The following is a 19562-nucleotide window of genomic DNA, read 5'->3' as shown; positions in this document are numbered from 1 at the left end:
TTTGTAATTGTCTCCAAACTTGTTTCTATTGAAATTGGGGGCTACTGCGACTATCTCCTGAAGAGTTGGCTGCAATTATTTTTTCCATGTGATGGCTAAACATCTGTTTGTCTATGCAAATAAAACTGGCCCTGTAACATACTTCTGGTACTTGTAATATCCAGTAATTTATAGAGAGCATTAATGTTTTGTGACAATTCAACTGAAGCTGGAGGGATACAGATTTTTTGACTGAGCTGTGGAAGTATTTGTTTTGGGAGTGCTATGTAAAACTTATTTTTGCTTTTGATCTTTTTCAAATGCGTTAGCTACCCCTGCAGAAGAGATGATGAAGAAATGTGTATCCTGGGACACTGAGAAGCGTCTGAGCTTTGCTGTACCATTTGCAGATATGAAGCCAGTCATCTACTTGGATTTATTCTTGCCTCGTGTGACTGAATTGGCTCTTTCTGCTAGTGACAGACAAACAAAAGTATTGATGTGGTCTTTCTGCATGTTCGTTTATGCTACCTAATAAATACTACATAAAATAATATCTTCCTTGTTAAGAAAGAGCTGTTTTAATTAAATCGTAGGTAGCATTGTGCTTCTTCAGTGCTCTCTCATAATGATAGAATTCTGAGTGTTTAAAAAACAAGAAGAAATTGTTGCTATAAGCTCTATCAGACAGCCTTGTTCTTTGATAGTTAGGCTTAACGTAAAAATGAAAAATTTTAACTCATTAATCTACAGTGTTATTTGGCCTCCTTCCCATGCCTAGCCTATGAGCTTGTGGCCTCAGTCCAGCAAAGCACTTAAGCAAATATTTTCCTACTTTGGTGGATTGAGATGTTGATGTCCAAAGGCAGTCCAGAACAAAGATATTCTTGAACATGCGGTAATGGGTGACTTATTCAGTGATGTATTTTTTCCAGTTGAAAAGTAATTGCACGATGATAGAGACTGTAACGTTAGGAGGAAGGCCAGGTAGAAGGTGTGTGAATTATTTACATGGACATTATCTGTCCCTAGGGTAATGATGTAGTGTAGATTGGAGTGATTTCTTAAGTACACTTTTTCTTTGGACTCCCTTCTCTCCTGCCCCCAATTTTCTGTTCTCTGTGGAACCAATGGATGCATAATCAAAATGGATTTTTTAATTTCAGGTTGCAGCATGTGAGCTGCTGCATAGCATAGTTGCGTACATGTTGGGGAAAGCGTCTCAAATGCCAGAAGGATGTCAGGGTCCCCCACCCATGTATCAGCTATACAAACGGATATTTCCAGTACTGCTTCGTCTTGCTTGTGATGTAGACCAGGTAAACAGGTTCACTTTTAAGCATTGTAGCTCTCAGTGTGGGATTTCAATTATAATTGTACTTTAGAAATTATCCTGACATATGTTGCTTATTTATTTATTTATTTGTTTGTTTTCAATTGTAATGCATTTTATAAGTTAAAACTATTTCCCTGTTTTAGAGATAGTTTTTCAGGATTTCTGAAGAGGGGAATAGAGGCCTTTTCAAGGACTCCAATAATGGAGTGCAGTCCAGAGTAACTCACAGGAGTATACAGTATTCACAGTATTGGGGAGAAAGTGATTATTTCATTACTGAATGGGAGCAAAAATGCAACCTGCAGAAAAAGCATTTTGGGAGAGAATTGATGCATGAGAATGAAATTCAAACATCCAAACTTGGTATTTCTCCTCCTTGACAGCAAAACAGAATTGAAATCTTTGTGGCAGATAGGGTCGGCTCCACTGAAATTAAAGGTGTTGTGCCTTTTCAGACTACTGTTTGGTCCCTGGCATTGAGATTCTATTTTCAGACCTAAGGAACTTTGTGTTCTGCTAAAATCTACAGGAAACTTACTAGTTTCAATGAAACCTTTTTTTCTGGCATATGGCTGAATATAAACCTGAGTTAAATTATGTCTGGACGGGGCCATATAAATGTGCACAGGCATCCAGACTGTGTATATATGCATGTATGTATATGTGTATATTTAATGGTTCTCTCCTTCAAATTCCAGTACAACAATATTTGATCAAGTTAACTTACAGGTAGAATTGTTGAAATCTAGCAAATTAGAATAATGTGCAAGGTAAAGGTTAAGAGAGATTTAAGATCAAAATACAGCTTAAAAGCAAACTTCCCTGTTTGCTTGTTTGTGTATTATAGTATCAGTCAATGGCATGCAATGTTCTTTGTCTGTCTCAGAATATCTTTCTGAAATTAAACTTGGAGAACTTTGGAGACTAGCTGAATAAAAAGCAGCTAACCAGATGTATTTTTTTAATCCATGGTGAGAGAACGTAATATGAAGTTGATTATTCATTTTACAGATGCTTTTTTAAAGAAATACTGTTTTAATTTGCCATTTGAATAGCAAAATAGCATAGAAATAAATTAATTCTAGAAATGTGGTTTGTTTTTAATCTTTTCAGGTAACAAGACAGTTGTATGAGCCTTTAGTTATGCAACTCATTCACTGGTTTACCAACAACAAAAAGTTTGAGAGTCAAGATACAGTGGCATTCCTGGAAGCTATCTTGGTAAGGCATAAGTCTTTCTTTTCTTTTTTTCCAGTCTATGTGGCATTGTTTTTAAGTAGTATCATTTTACTCTTGAAAGAACCAGGAGCACATAAGCAAATGTAATGTCTCCTTACTTGTCTGAAGAAGGAAACCAGTTTACCAATTTTATGACCTTTTACTGTTTCTTAACCTAAATTCTGATGATGGTTTTCTCTATAGCTGCATTTTGAGAATGTCAAAGAAAGTGTCTTTAGAGTCTTTTTAATATTAATGAAACACCGTTTTTATTATCGGTGTATACAAGAAAGTACTGAAATACCTTTTTCCCCACTCTGAATAAAAGTTGCTGTTGATATATTTCATTTTCCTTTAAGCTTCTTTGCTTTCACTGGGCAAATGTTTTAAACTTAAAACTGGCTTTTTGCACTGTCCTGAAGTAGCTGGAGGCAAGATAGGCCAGGAGGTTTCATAATACTTTGTATAAAGGAAGTTAATATTGTCATGTCATGTTGAACGTCATGTTCTAAAGCAGAGGAAACGAGCTCACCAAAAAATGAAGTGACTTGGCCAAGGCTCCTATACTGTTCCATAGCTGAGATGGGACTAGAAGCCCAGATCTTTAAGATCCCAATCCAGTGCTCTGATAGCTGAAAATGCTGCCTTTCCCTGGAACAGTACTAATTTTGAAGCCCTATTATTTCCAGGGAACTGAGAGTAAGTTATTTTTAACATATTTAACAAAACTGTATTAATAAGCTGCTCTAGTACTGCACTGAGGCAATGGCCTGTTTCATTCTTGTAATGAATAATCTTGTGTAATTTCAGGGTGGCATAACAGATCCCGTTGACAGCACTCTGAGAGATTTCTGTGGTCAGTGTGTTCGAGAATTTTTGAAATGGTCTATTAAGCAGACAACGCAGAAACAGCAGGAGAAAAGCCCAGTGAACACCAAGTCTCTTTTTAAACGATTGTATAGTCTTGCTCTTCATCCCAGTGCTTTCAAGAGGCTAGGAGCAGCGCTTGCTTTTAACAGCATCTACAGAGAATTTAGGTGGGCAAACAGAGCTTGGAACTGTAACTAACCTTCATTAAAGGTTCAAGGAGGTAAAAGAATTGAGTAAAGAACTCAGATACTCATCTACTGACACTCATTCTGTTCATGTATATAATAACTGTAAAATTTAGTTATTCAAAATATTCACTGAATTTAATTATAATTATAATAATTAATATTTAACAATATATAATAGTTATAATTTGGGGGCTTTCTGCAAGTGGAGAGCATAGAAGTTTAAATTTCTATAACAAGTTTATGGGACATTATTTATATCTTTTAAAGGCAGTAAGTCTTCACTCATATCTTAGATTTTTTTATAATGGTCTAGATGTATTTTTTTGCAAATATTTTGTGTGGTTGTTGTTTATCAAATAATACTACAGTGTTTTAATTTCTGTATTTTTATTAGAATTTCACATTTAGTATTTCTTCTACTCATGTTTCTCATCATATTTATTCCTAATTTTAAAGGGAGGAAAATTCTCTGGTGGAGCAGTTTGTATTTGAAGCATTGGTTGTATTTCTGGAAAGTCTGGCCTTAACCCATACAGATGAGAAATCATTAGGTGAGCTATAGCTAATAATTATGGAATGAAGAAGAAAGCTGTCTTTGGAATCTTGAATTAAAGAAGAAAAAGTAAACTAAACTATGAATCTATAACTGTAGGAAAAGTAAAGTGTGTCTACTTTTGGAGCAAAAGAAGTATTATTTTACACTGTTGATAGAGAGGTCATTTGATTTCCAGTCAGTAGCTGCTTGAAACAAGTCCATGCAATGTAATCGTGCAAGATTTTTGCTCTGTGCAGAAAAAAGAACCATTTCATAAATGTTTTACAGTAATACTAAAAATACTAGTGATGCTTCTGACTTGAGTCCCAGTTGTGCAGTTATACAGTGTAAAAAATGTAGCTTGGTGAGAATCTCAAAGTCTACTTTTTTAAAACACATTGCTCAAAAAATGACATTTCTCTATAGTCTGTAGAAGGTTTCTATTATTTTTAATATCCTTTGATGGTTACCTTGTCATTCTTTACACCAGTATGGAGTTGCATGAAGAATCTGTGACCTCTTCTATAGTTCTAATGATTCTTCAGTAAACCTGCTTTTCTCCCCCCCCCCCCCCGCCCCCAACTCTGACTTTCATCAGTTAATAATGGTTAGAAAATAAAGCCAAAATTTGATGTTACAAAGCTTTATTTCTTTCCAAGAAACAGTTTGGAATATGATAGAAGTGGCCCCAGAAGAAATATTCTTATGGAAAAGTTTACAATTTCTCTAAGCATGAGTGCAGAGAGGGTAGAACATAATTTCATAGCAGAGGCCTCAGAGTTGGTTCAGATCATGGTGACCTTTCTGCTGTTTTATGATTTTGTTCTGTGACCTTGAAAAATTTACTGCAGATGCAAAGACAGTGGAGGTGTTAGACATTATCTTCATCTTATGCATCAGTCTCTTGCACCATTTCTACAGTGATAACATCTCAATTCATTGAACCAAGTTTATTTATAGTCATTTCTCAAGTTTATTTATAGCATTTATTTATAGTCATTTCTCTCTTAACAGGTACCGCTCAACAATGTTGTGACACTATTAATCATCTGAAGCGCATAATCAAGCATAAAGCACCTTCTCTAAACAGAGCAGGGGAACGACGAGTACCACGGTCAGCAATTTGTTTGCCATTTTTTTGTCTTTTAAATATTACATTTTAGTTAACAATGTATGTGGTTCTGTTAAAGACTTAGCATTTTGAACGGGAAATTCATCCTGTAACTGCTGTTAATGCAGATTTATGTTCCCCAAATGTCAGAGAAAAATTTCTTTTCCTCCTGATATGCCTGTTGAACCACTGATAGAAATGCTGAACATGATACTAGAAACAGGACCATAATGGCCATTCTTGATTCCAGTATAGTGAGCTCAGAACAGAGAGCTTGCTCTAATTTTGCAGAGGCAGGAGGAAAAGAAAACCATGTTTCCTTTACAGCAATGTTTGTCAGCACTGGTGTTATGAAGCCTTTGGAGGAAACTTCTCCTGGGTGTTTTTTCATTGCTGTAGTTCATTTCATTGCCCTGTTAGCAGAGGCAGGACAAGCTGCAACAAGATGATCAGGAATTAAAGAGGCGTAGTGAAGAAGGTGAAAGCAAGAATAGATTCAAGACCACACTAGGTGAAGCCCTGTGTAACCTGCTCTGACTTCATAACTGGCCCTGCTTTGAGCAGGTTTGACTAGAGACATCCTGAGGTCCCTTTCAAACTGAATTATCCTGTCATCCTAAGCAAATGGCAAGTAGAGTATGAGTGTTGGCTCACTGGTGTGTCACAGAGTGTAAATTAAGAGACTGGATAATTAGGAAGAGGAAAAACTGTGAAGGGCTTAATTAATTTTTAATCTCCATTTTTTTCTCTTTGAGTGATACAAAGAGAAGGAAAGAGACCTGATGCTGCTTTTTAAATTGTTGCTGCAAAACCTGTACTCTGGATATCCAGGGTAGAGTGGGGAGAAAGGAAAGCAATGTAACTTCACTTGTAGAAGAACTTGTCCCTGTAGTACAAATGACTTCGCCCATTTTGTTCTTCCCTTTCTCTTATTTTGGTTAGATAGATAAAAAGACATTCAGAATGCTCATGGATCATTTTGATTTTTTATCTGGGACAGATGGTAGATGTCATGGAGGATTGTTAATCTCTCATATTTTTGTTCAGAGGATTTCCAGCTACTAAGACAGTGTGTCTTCTGGACATTGTCATGTGGCTCTTAGTGCAGTGTGGGCGACCTCAGACAGAGTGCCGGCATAAATCCATGGAGCTCTTCTATGAATTTGTTCCATTATTACCAGGTATTGTCAGTCACTGTGTACTGTGTATCATTGCTTTTGAAATACTGTGTGTTTCTTCCCCATATATTTTCTTTGGAAAGTATTAATTAGTCCATATTAGGAAAATTATTTTTGAAGTAGATGTATATTCTCCTACTGGTATTAAATAAAAACTGAATAGTTGTTCATATTTGAAATCAAATATTGTAAGAACCTCAGGACTTTGGGTGGTTATGCGGGTATGGAAGAGGTTTTTATTTCAGACTTCCTTCCAGTCAGGAGGGAGAATTTACAGGCCCAGAGCTGCTGTTGCATCCAGCTACAAGGGTGGTATTTGTGGGGTGGGAGTGTCTCACAAACTGGCCTCTTCCTTCTGGGTAACCTAAGCAGTATGACCAAGGCTATACTGATACCTTCTCTTCTAGAAGGCAGAAACAAGATCTTAATACATTGATCCACTCTGTAGATTAAAACACAAAGTTTGAGCATTTTGCCTCTAAATTCCCTGTTGGCTTGAAATGTTTTTTTTTCCTTGAGAACTTAGATATGTGTTTTTATGTCTATCAGGAAACAAGTCTCCATCTTCTTGGCTGGCTGATGTTCTGAAAGAAAAAGGCTTTTCTTTCCTCATTAACAAATTCGAAGGAGGTGGCAGGGATGCCAATAGTCTGTCTGGAATCCTTTCTCAGCCAACTCTCCATGGTATGCAGGAGCCCTTTAGCTTACGCACTGTCATGCAGTGGATGGATGTGTTCTTAGCAGCGCTGGACTGCTACAATACATTCTTTGAGTTGCGAATGATCAAACCTCATGAAATACTAGGTAAGCAATTAACTGTTGCGTTAGGGTCGTTCATGTCTGTTACCCAAGCTCACTCTAAGATTAGTTCCCTACTTGGACTTGAAGCTTTTTTCCTTAAGTGAAGAGTTGATGAATTTTACGAACTCTCCCATGTTCAGAAATTGTGCTGTACAGCTACATCTCCTTCTGCTGAGGAGACCTATAGTTTGTTCATTTGTTTTTTAATCATTACCAAAGCCCCTTACCTGCTTTTTATTAATGTCTGGAGGGGGCTATCAGAAAGCAATGAAAGAAGTCCCCTTCTCACTTCAAGCCCCATATGTGCTGTCTTTCTAATGCTTCAACTGTATCAGGTCTAAATACCTCAAATTTAAATTTTCACAATGTGGCCATTGGATCTATATCAAAAAGTATTTCTTTTAATTATTCATGCAACTCTAAACAAAATACTTTTTTGTATCATTGACAGTACAGTTGGATAGTTACTTCATATATGAAGTTTTGCCTGTCTGTCGTGGTGTCATCTCTGTCTTTGTTTAAAACAATACTGTAAAATTTTTGTTAGATGCAGTTATCATAAGATTTTATTCAAAGCTGTGGATTTAAAAATTTCATCCTTTTTATTACAAATGCTTAAATTATCATCAGTAATACACGCTTCTGTTGGAAAGGTATCATTCACTGCCCAGAATGTTAATATTTGGAACTAGCATATGACTTTCAGAAAATATTGTTGCGAGAAATGGTGGTTTTCTGCATTTTGGTTATCTCAGCACATCACATTGAGACTGTTTTCTTCCAAACACAAAATAAGGTATTTAAAGTTGGGAGTTGCTGTCTGATTTCAACTTAGTGTAATTCTTCTTAGGTATAAATGAAAGATCTTCATTCTTAAAAGCTGTGCAGTTCTTCCTTGAAACTATTGCTTTGCATGACATCCAGGCAGCAGAGCAGTGCATTGATTGCAGCTCAAAAGGCAGCATGTTCAGTCCACAAGAAAGAGAAGCGTATAATTACAGCAAATGTACAATTATAGTCCGAATCATGGAGTTTGTCACCATGATCTTGGAATCTTGCCAGCAGGATTTCTGGAAGGTAGGCACTGAAATCTGTAGTGGATAAAAGATGCACGTTTTATATCTAGTTAAAGATTTGTTCATTCAGTGTGAGGTTAGTTTACTAGAGAACATCGCCTTTAGAGGTGCTTTAATTCAAATTGGTGATTAAGCATGATGATCTGTTATGGTCTTTGGATGTTAGGGAAAAGAACTATATTACACAGCTGAGTTTTAATGGTTGATGTAGTTTTTAGAAAAATTAATATTTCCTATATATTCCAGTAAGGGTACTGACTCAGGCTGTCATTCATTCTTGTAATGAATATTTTTGCAGGACATCTGATGACCTTAAATATGTGGAGGTAATAGTTGCTTAAAGGCAGATTGTGGCATTTCCCTCTTGAATTCAGAATAAATATTCAGATCTCTCCATTTGCCTAACTTGGATGTAATATAAACTGTATTATATATAGTTAAGTACTTGTGAGTCTCTTATGAAATTAACTCTGCCAGGTTTAGTTTTCAGATTATAACTGTCTCTTGTTTTAAGTAAATTGTTAATAGAGTGCACAAAGGTGAACATCTGGCTTTTGAGATAATTGTGGATGTATAATCAAGACTAAAACAGGCCTCTGTGGACATAAAAGATCTTATGTGCAATTTGATGTGATGGTATATACACTATGTATTAGATACTTAATTTCTGCATATTAGCATGATTCACTGAAACTCTGACATTTCATAGAGAAAGAGAATATCACTTAATAAGAATAGTTACTGTTCCATGTTTTGTTTTATTTTAGATATAAGTAATGAAAAATAAAATAGGGAAATCTGAATGGATTAAAAAATGAAACTTTTCTCTACTTTAATGTTTTATTCTTTCTAGCTACTTGAGAAGGAATTGCTTAATGCAAGCTTTGTAGAGCTTCTGGTGATGACTGTGTGTGATCCATCGCACGTAGGCTTTAACACAGCTGATGTGCAAGTCATGAAAAACCTCCCAGATATCTCAGTGAGACTCGTGAAAGCTTTGATGAAATCTCCCTATAAGGAGTCTTTGAAACTAAGCATAAAAAAAAGACTCACACCACAAAGGTAGGTAGGACCTTTGTGATAAGCGCAAAAGCAGAACAAATGCCACTCAGTATGAGAAACAGAAAATAAATAATGTGATGTGTGGTTGCAGAGGAAGCTCCCCACAAGGTAATGTTGCTTCTCTTTTGTCTTTAGCCTTGAGGACCTTTGTTCTGTTGCTCTGTTTAATTCAGATGCACGTTTTGATCAAGTCAAGTATAGTGCTATCCTTTCTGCCTGCAAGCAACTCCAGAAAGCTGGCCTGCTTCATTCTGTTCTTCACGATCAGGTAATTGTTTATTCAGAAAATAACAGTAGATATTTTTATGCAGTAAAGAGCTTTTCACATGTAAAAGGCCAATATGAAAACAGTGAACAGGTTAGATGAAGAAATTGTGTAAAATGAGATCAACAGTGAGGAGCTGGTATTGAATGGGATCAGAAATAAATGTTTTATGTTTATTGAACAAATCTGAGTATCATAAATACTGAGATTTGAACTGCCTTTGTAATTACATTTGTCTTTCTCCAGTGTCCAGGACCTGGAGGCAACTGGAATCTACCAAAAACTTTTCCGTACTGCAAGCTTCACAAGACTGAAAGCACAAAAAATCAGAATTTGTTAACCTGTAAAGTTGTACGATAATCGAATTTTTAAACAGAGGACATTCAAAGTGATGAAGGCAATTTGAAAAGGGATACATTAAAAAAAAAAAAGATTGTATGCAACTTTCTCTTGCCCACTGTACTGTTGCAACTGGGTTCTTCCTTCCAGGTGTTTTTTTTAATTTAAATCAGTGACTTCGATTGGCAGCAAATTGCAGTTGGGGCGTGGGTATAGGCTATTACACAATAGACCAGGTTTCTGATTATGATCAATCTCTATTCTACTTTGGGCCGTGGAAGGAAAACAGGCTATGCAACAGCCAGAAGGATTGAGAGAATTTGTCAGCTGGTGAACAAGGCTTTATTTAGCAAGTAACAAAAGATTTAATTTCTGTTTGCCCTTGCCTTCAGTAACATCCATCCTTTACATCTAGACCAAAGATTGAGATGTGTCTATAGGACAGATGTTTGAGGAAGTGCATGAGTTCCCTTTTGCAGCACACCTATTCTTAGTAAGCTGTTCATTTTGTTTCTGTAGTAGTGTTGTTCATCTGAAAAAAATCTGGGGAAGATCGGGATCTTCTGAAGATTTTTCAAATAAGCATTGGTTTGTTCTGAACAAAAGCATTAAAAAATGGTGCCCAGAAGCACAAATAATCTGTGTAACTTTGTGCACATCAGGATTGTCTGGTTAAAAATCTTGCTATTCAATTAGAAACGTATCTTGTCTTGATATACTTTCACTGCTTTATCAGAAAATGGCCTGGAGTTAAGTGTTCATTAGCTAGACAGATGGATTGAAAGACCTTTTTGTTATTTTTCAACTTATATTCGTCCTTGATTCATTGTCACCTGTTTGTTTATTTGTATAGGATGAAGTGCCTCATTTCTCACTTGGCTCTAAGCTTCTTTCAGTTGTTTATAAAGGCATCGCACCTGGAGGTGAAAGGATATCTCTTCCATCGCTGGACATCAGCAATAAGCGATTAGCTGATGGACTCCTGCAGCTAGCCTTTGCTGTTGATGGCCAGGTAGGATGTCGGTCTGCTGTTTTAGTACTTAATCTTAACCCTTCTATTTTCAAGAACAATGTAGAATAAACAGAACATATATTTTGGTTAAAAGAGGCTGATGTTTTATTCATAGTCCTACAGAGGAACTGTCAGCATTCTCTGTCTTACTTGAGTGACAAAGGGAAACTGTTGATCACAAACAGAATACTGAAATGTTTGTTCTTTATTCTTGTGCTTTCTGGTTTTATACTCCTGGTTGTATAAAACAACTCCTTTGCTTTTGTAGGAAATTAGTGAAACTTAATGTGCTTGGGATAATTCTGTCTTCCCACCTTAATTTTCACAGTGTGAGGAGCTGGTGAGTCTGCTTTTGAACACAGTGGTGTTATCTGTGCCATTATCAGGAGCATCAGAGAAGAACCTGATAAATTTCTCTCATGGAGAGTATTTCTACAGCCTCTTCTCAGAAACCATTAATGAACAACTGCTAAAAAACCTCGATGTGATCATACTCCAGCTTATGGAATCATCTGTCAGCAATCCCCAAATGGTATTAGACTTCTTTAAAAGGACACAGTCAAATGAAAATATTAGAAGTAACACTTCTTTTTTTTGTTGTTGTTAAAGGTGAATGTAACTGAAAGTGTTTAGTGGGGAAAAAGTGTATTTGGTTGCACTTTGTTTGGATAGGGTTGGATTGGTATGGTTTTGAGATTTTTGTCAAGGCTCACTGGCACTGCTTCATACTTTCTGACAACCTAGTATAACTTAGGCACTCTACAGTCTCACTTCAAACTAAGCGGAAGGTGCTTACCTAATACCCATCCTGAAATCTGTGAATTTCAGGATTTTCTTTTGCTTAGTACTTCAGATCAAGAATATCCTTTTGAAACAAGTCTGATTGTCCCCATTTACTGTGCTTTGATTTTCATTGTAGAGTGGTCTGAGAGCCTGAGGACAGGATTTGTTTTGGATAAAACTAAACTGGAAAATGAACTCCAACCGCTAATGGGCATTCAGTCCACAGGACCAAGGTAGAACTAGACCAAAGTATTAAAAAAAGACAAACACATATAAACACCCCCATGACCTGAAATGCATACGGAGTAGGGGTCAGGTACTCAGACTCAGCACCACTTGTTTTGCTCTACAGATTTTCTCCTGTTGATCCACACTGCTTATGTAGACATAGCCTTAAGTCCATGAAGGAGGCATGTGATAGTTGGGAAGCCTTCTGTCAGTGCTGCTGAAAAACAGAAGGATCAAAAAGAAAGATCAAAAGTTCACTTTCCCTCATGCTTATAAAGATGCTCAGGGAAGTAAATCACCCTTTTAAAAGTAATTGGAATTTTTTTTTAAAGCTAGTGTTATGTTTAAAGGTCTTGCTTCCAAACAATGTTTTAAAACACTAGGGATATAACTTTTTATGATATCAGAGACTGTTCAGTTTGATGTAGAGAGATGTATATGTGTTTTTAAAAGGCTGGTTCTTATGATGACTTGCTAGTGTTTCCGGTGCAGAGTACGTCGAAACAGATTGACTTTAAAAGGTGTCTCTGATAAATGAAAAGCTATAAACTTACACTGGCTACATGTGGTAATAGTGTTAAAAGTCTCCACTTCATTTATGTGTATGTTAATTATGATAAACAGCCAAAAAGAGGTTAAGCAAACACTTTTCAGTTGTCTGTTGTCCAAAACCATGTTCTTCCTTGCTTGACTTTTTTTTTTTTTTTTTAACTCTAGCATGGATTACATTTGATGAGATATTTTTTCTTTAGTTTTATATGCTCATTCTGATGTATGGGAAGAAAAAAAATAAGTATTTTTGATTGTACCCCTCCAAAATCTGGTGAAATCCCAAGGTTGATAACATTAATCCATTTTACGACTACGAGCTGTTAGAGAGGAGCGTGTAGAATTAAGTTTAGGAAGTTAGTGATTACTAGTTTTAATCACATTTTTCTTTATTAGACTGTGAATCTGAGAAGAAAAGAGTTTGAAACATACTTAGTTCATATCCTGTATGCCATGTTTTACTTTTCTTTTCAGAATGTACCCAAATAAGCTAGTGTATGTACAGTTAGTTCTGTTTCTCAATTCTGTGCTAAAATTTTCAAATGTTAATCTTTAAAGTTACTTTGGGTTATCATTTATTTCTCCATGTTCACACAAAAGGTATGGGAAGGAGTTGCTGTATTTTACTGAGTTAAGCAGGTGTAAATAAGCGAGCAATCTCCTTTTCAAGTGTGTACTTTTAAATTCCAGCAGAGTGACTTTTCCTGTATCCTGAGATTTAAATCTAGCATTGCTATGTGTCGCAATAAACTAAACTTAAATTTGCTAACACGTCAGGGTAGGGTTTGCAAAGTTGCTTAATTTGGCATTTACTTTCCACTAAATATGGTTGTAATTAAGGATGTGGTGGGATAGAGTTAAGATCTTCTAATTTTAAGTCCTAACTTTAGCATTCCTACAAAGTCAAAGAAGAGAAAGAAGCTTCTAATTTTAAGTACTCTTAGGACAGATATCTAAAGTCAAAGAGAAGGAGGCTATGTTAAACAGATATTCTTCCTTTTTCTTTTAATTCTGGTCAGGTGTTCAGTTTTCCTGAATCTGTGATGATTTTTTCCTGTTTGCCCATACCAGTGAAGAGGTACTATAATGATTTAATTTAGAATGAAAGAATGTCTTTATTGTTTTTCATTTCAGGTTGGTAGCATTTTGAATGGCATGCTAGATCAGAGTTTTAGGGAGCGCACCATACGCAAGCAGCAAGGAGTGAAGCTGGTCAGAGCTGTACTGAGAAACTGGAAGAGACTTGACAGTTGGTGGGCCAAAGGTTCTGCTCCCGAGAGCAAAATGGCTGTCTTGACCCTGCTGGCAAAAGTTCTGCAGGTATATGTTGTGTCATAAAATCCAAGTATCTCTCCTACCTCTGTAGGAGCATACCCCGTCTTAAAAAAAATGGTATTTTATTTTGAGGTTTTATGTTTAAAAAAAAAAAAAGTTGGAGAATATCAGTGTCTGGTATGTTTTATTTGCAAAGTACAAAAAAAGTACAAAAAATATTTTGACAGACAGAAATGACTGGCTTTTACTCTTCTCTCCCCCCCCCCCCGCTGCTTTTTTTTTTTTTTTTTTTTTTAAACCACTGACTCATGTTCTAGCTGCCTTTTCTTCTTCTGGAGAACAGGTACAAGTACAGGGAGTAAGCTTGGACAACCTGCTGTTATGTTGGCGTCCAGGAAGTTTGCAATAGAGGAGTTTTACCTAAATGAACAGACTGAAGAAAGGACTTTATTTCAAAGACCTTTTCCTTCTGTTTATTACTTTGGGGTTTTCAGTCTTTTTATTCTTTCTCTATTTGGAAGACAGAACTTATCTACTTGTCTTGGTTTTTCTTTTTTTTTTTTAGGAACTTATAGAAGTAACCATGTACAAACTATATACAGAAAAGAGTCTAGAGCTCTCTTTTTTTTTTCTTTTTTTTATAATGAATTATTTTAAACTTGAGATCTTCTGAAGGTATGTTTGAGGATACGTAATGTGAGCTGTACTGCTGTATTAGGTTGCACTGAAGTGACCAGTAGGAAATCTCACTTTGAGAGGGAGCTTAATGTTTTTGGTGTTTCACTTAGAAATATCCAGCATATGATTTTGTTTGTACTGTGTAGGAGCTTTTGTAATTCTTGCTGAGAGTCCTTTTAAAAACAAAATCACTTCTATATGTACTTTCTGCTGATTTAATTTTTTTTTTTTTAGAAACAAATAATAATTTTTTGGCTCATGTTTTTTTGCTGTTCATTAGTAGAAGGATCTCTTTGGTTAAAAAATAATGATAATTTTTAATTTCTTCTTTCCTTCCAGATTGACTCTGCAGTTTCTTTCAATACAAATCATGAAGCATTTACAGCTGTTTTTAATACCTATACCAGTCTACTTATTGATCAGAATTTAGACTTAAATCTTAAGGTAATTTTCTCACTTCAGTGGCTCCCACTTCTTCCCCCCCCACACACACACACATTAGAATGCTAGGGTAGATGAAATCCCCTGTTACTGGGCTTAAATTTTACCTTAGTTTGCGCAGTAACATGTATCACTTCCATTTTTTATTCTTCTGTTCAACATCCTGAAAATGGTAAATCATCATGTTTGTCCTTCAGACAGAAGACAGTATCACAGATTTTGTGTTTTGTTTTTTAGGTGTTCTTTTTTTCTTGCCCTGCTGACATGCATGTTTTTTTTTTTTTTAATTTTCCTGTCAGTTGCAGATAGTTTAGAACTGTAATGTGTTCATTTGAGAAATCACGGCTAGTCAGGCTTTTAGCAAGGATCAGCACTTCCTGTATGTCAAATTATGAACCTCTGCTGATTTTCATGTCCATTTCTGCAAGCATGAGGCCAGTACTAATCAATTAACTGCTATATGTGGCTTGGTCAAGAGAGGGAGATGAAGTACTGCGTGCTGAAAGTGGAAGTTACAAAAGGCGCTAGACTAGAAGCTTTGGACTAGAAGACTAGACATTTTCTACCTTCTAAACAGCATTTCATGGTTACTGCTCTGTCTATAACCAGACAGATTTTTCTGTGCTTTTCTCTGTGTTCAAAATAAATAAAGCTTGGGATCTTGATGTAGCTGCCAAGAGTGCAGCCAGCATAGTGAGTTAGATCAGTGACTTCTGTGATAATGGATGCTTAAAAGAACAATGAAGTCGCCCTCACAGCCATGTCAACCATGAGATATTAATTAGTTTTTAACTCCCATTTAGCAGTGAGCAAGGCTGTTTTCTGAACTAGCATCTTAAAAATATGCAGCAATATATCTGTATCAATACACTGAGCCATTGTGTCAGTCAGTAGAGCCAAAGCTGATTATTTTGCAGCCCTATTCAGTTTGCTTCATAGATAGAGGATATTTTTGTGTGTGTGTGTGAAACCACCTTTCTTTTATTCAGAGCCAAGCAGTGATTATTCTTCCATTCTTCACTAATCTGACTGGAGAAAAACTTAATGATCTTAAGAATGCTCTTGAGCAACTTATAGCTTTCAATTTTCCCATGAGATCAGATGAGTTTCCCAAAGGAACCTTGAAGCACAATAACTATGTAGACTGCACTAAGAAGGTCAGTATTTTTTAATAAATGAGTGTGTAATTAAAAGCCTAAAGGAACTGTGTGTAGAAAAAATATGTTTTCAACATGTTTTGCCATCTTTGAGATGGCAGGATTTTTCCAGTCATGATTTAGTTCACAGATTTGTCTGTACTTATTTCTAGAGTTAATCTCGAAGTTCAGCATTACTAAGACTCAAACACAGTGTCTGGTCCTGCAAACTCCTCCTTGGCAAATCACGGCTAGGCTGTTTTAATTGTGGTTGTCTGTTACATTTGGAACAATTATATTCAACTTAATCTGTGACAGGGCAGACTGTACTCCACAGTGAAGTACTTCACTCATGGAAGTTGGATTGTAAGGAAAAACATTTCATTTGGAATGGAAGAGGTGCTCTCTCTTCACTTAAGAAAATAAGTTTTTCTGTTTCTAAGTTATGTCCTTATCCAGAAGCTTGACTTACAGATATACATTAAATACACATACTCTTCTGAGCAGCTGCTTCTGATCGCTACTGAAAAATGATTACAAAATTAGATGGAATTGATTTGATCCAGTGCAACTCCTGTCAAGTTTTTTATTTTATACATTGCTTCTTTTTCAGTTTCTAGATGCATTAGAATTGTCTCAGAGTCCAATGTTATTACAGTTGATGACTGAAGTCCTTTGTAGGGACCACAGACATTTCATGGAGGGTTTATTTCAAGCCAGCTTCAAAAGAATTTCCAGAAGGTAAGTTTGGTCTGGCTCTTGTTCTCATTGAAGTTTTGCTGAAGCAAATTTCCTTCTTCTATTGTGTTGTCCTTGTAATAATGAAGATTTACAACAAAATAAAGTCTTATTTAACACTTTTAATTCAGATTTTGCTTTCTGCATATGTATGAGGGAAGGTTGTATTATTGTGAACTGTATTTTTCTTACAGTCTTGTCTTCGTTATTCCAAAATATTTCCTATGTGTGAACAAATAGCACTGACTTACAGATGATACTTCCAGTACCTGCACAAATTCCGTAAAGCCTTCTGTAAATTGGTTTGGTCTGGCAGAATTCAGACAAAGACAGTAATGATGTGTGATATCTATATTTGCTATCCCTTTATAACCATGTGATCACTTAAATAAATAACACTTATGTACTGACAGTGAATTACTTTGTTCAGCCCCTTTGGAAGTACAACATGACATTTAATTAATTAGAATGTTTCCAGGATAGTAAAATGTTGCCACAAATCGCTCTGTCTACAGCAGAGGTGTTTAGTCTGGAAAACAAACATTCCAATTCATGATAGGCTGTTAAGACATGACTGTTTTGGAGCATTTTGTTTCTCAGATGACATTGTTTACCTATGCCCCAAATCCCATTTTTGGAGTTTTAGCTTTTATACAGTTATTCAGAATAACTGTTCATCCATCATCCAACACATGACAGGCCAGAGAAGGAGCTGAAAGCAGCAAAGTCTCTGTTTTTTTGGCCCCACCCCTCTTGGATACTTGCTATAATTTTTTAAGGTTGTTCAGTGAAAAAGGGGCTGAGAAAGCCCTTGCTACACAGCACATTTTGCATGGAGGTCTCCTTAAGATACATGTTTTAGAGATGTTATTGTTTAGGTATTACTGTTTGTGTAGGATGTCTCTTTGGTCATTCTTTCACTGAAGTAGCTAATAAAAGTCCATTTGACTTAAGTAGAATGATTTTTAAGCTCTTTTTCTTCTTTCTTTTGATACCTGCTTGTTCTCATGCTCTACTCATGAATATTAAGCAACACTGGATGTTGAGGAACATCAAGCAGGTTTTAGAAGTTTTTAAGTAACTGTAAATGGGTTTCTTTGGTTATTGGCTATTATCTTGTATGTAGGGTTTTAGTTACTTGGTTCTTCAGAAATTCACATGTACCAATTCTATTTTAAATTTAGTGATACTTACCTTGCATGCTAGAAAGTGTGCGTGTATCTGTATGTATTCGTGCTTATCTGATTTTTCTCATCTGTTAACAAAAGGCACCTTTCTGAAGTGAAACATGGGACCTTTGTAATAGTGCGTAGCTGTCTTGTGGAACGTAAAAAAAACACGTTGAAAGCATGTCATCCGATTGTATTTTAGGACACAGGTGGTGGAAAATAAGGAAGTTTAAAATGTGGCAGTCATTTATTAATAGAATTTAATTTCTTAAACTTCTTAAGAGACAGAGATACTAGTGTCCCAGTTCCCTAATCTGAATCATTCGTAACCATAGTGATAAACATTTTCTTCTCGTTTCTTCAGAGAGATGCTTTGGGCTAGGGGAAAGTGATATCATATCTAATAATGTGCTTTGGGATTAAACTAACGATAATATGCAAACAGGTTTACCATCTATTGCTGAATAAGAAGCAGAGTTTTTCTTTGGAGATCACCACAATAAGTGGTGATTCAACCTAATCTTGCTTGTCATGTAGGATGATAACCCAAGTAGGTATGAATGCAGACAAAAATTTTAGATGTTAGGGAGTTTCAAAATGTAAATACAGTCTGGTAAGTGTTTTCACCTTGAGATTCCCATCTTGTTTAGGAATAGCAGTGACAAGCAAGTGATGCTGTTGGACACTGTTCACAAAATGTTCCAGAGTGAAGACCTTCTTTCAAATGCTACCCGCCAAGCTTTTGTGGATCGCTCCCTCCTCACTCTATTGTTGCACTGCAGCTTGGATGCACTGAGGGAATTTTTTGGCAAGATTATTGTGCAAGCTATGGATATGCTTAATTCCAGGTTTACAAAGGTATGAACTTTTTTTTTTTTTAAGGATTGGGTTGTTACTGTGCTGGTGTTGCTGTGTACATTTTGCTTAACTTGGAGTGAAATGCTATATTTGAAACTATTTGCTTTCCTTATTTCTATATCTCAGAGCACAAGTCTGTGCTGATTACATAGTTTGATTCCTCTTATGAGTGGGATGCTTTTCTTTACTCCCCAACACACTGTTGCTTTAAGTTAATGTATGTTATCATATCTACTTTGTATAAAAATTGAAGTTGGAATGTTATCCATATATATCCAAAGGCAAAAGCCCATTCTAACTTTAAAATATAAAACATGTATAAAACTGTAGCCTATTATTACATCGTAGGAAGGAGGTATTTGACCTGTGTAATGAAGGCTTTTAAACTAAATTCCTTACCTGCAGAGAAGGAATCAGATTTTCTAATCATTGCAAAGATCCTTCATCAAGTGATTAGGAGCAGAGACCTCCCTTTCTCCATTTACAGCCTGTCCTCCAATTTAGGGTGTAGTTACCTGCTATGATTTCTTTGTCAGTGGAGGTCTCTGCTCCTGCTATGGTTCTCTACTCCCTCACTGTACTCAGAGGGTACGCTCCCTGTATCTCCCTGATAGAGCTCTTTGAGGGTAGCAACGCAAACAAGACCCTGAAATGATCCAGAGTTCATAACAGTAATTAAAAAAAAAAAGGAAAAGAAAAGACACACTTCTGTACAGTTGCACCCCCACCATGTTTGT

At 36.1% G+C, this 19562-nt stretch overlaps 1 protein-coding gene across 1 annotated transcript in view; it reads left to right on the top strand.

Annotated features, from left to right (window-relative positions):
• PRKDC (protein kinase, DNA-activated, catalytic subunit) overlaps nt 1-19562 on the top strand; it is an 88480-nt gene that overhangs the window by 19834 nt on the left and 49084 nt on the right. Inside the window, exons 24-41 of the mRNA XM_067290444.1 lie at nt 309-472; nt 1146-1298; nt 2429-2536; nt 3344-3570; nt 4048-4142; nt 5141-5240; nt 6285-6418; nt 6965-7219; nt 8067-8293; nt 9146-9354; nt 9490-9622; nt 10812-10970; nt 11299-11502; nt 13665-13850; nt 14823-14927; nt 15914-16081; nt 16674-16801; nt 18618-18825. Coding sequence (XP_067146545.1) covers nt 309-472; nt 1146-1298; nt 2429-2536; nt 3344-3570; nt 4048-4142; nt 5141-5240; nt 6285-6418; nt 6965-7219; nt 8067-8293; nt 9146-9354; nt 9490-9622; nt 10812-10970; nt 11299-11502; nt 13665-13850; nt 14823-14927; nt 15914-16081; nt 16674-16801; nt 18618-18825 — 2963 coding nt within the window. The remainder of the gene's footprint in view (nt 1-308; nt 473-1145; nt 1299-2428; nt 2537-3343; nt 3571-4047; nt 4143-5140; nt 5241-6284; nt 6419-6964; nt 7220-8066; nt 8294-9145; nt 9355-9489; nt 9623-10811; nt 10971-11298; nt 11503-13664; nt 13851-14822; nt 14928-15913; nt 16082-16673; nt 16802-18617; nt 18826-19562) is intronic.

Source organism: Apteryx mantelli, chromosome 2 (genome assembly GCF_036417845.1).
Source record: "Apteryx mantelli isolate bAptMan1 chromosome 2, bAptMan1.hap1, whole genome shotgun sequence".
Taxonomy (NCBI): Eukaryota; Metazoa; Chordata; class Aves; order Apterygiformes; family Apterygidae; genus Apteryx; species Apteryx mantelli.
Note: the sequence above shows the minus strand (reverse complement) of the source record. Positions and strands in the feature narration are given on the sequence as shown.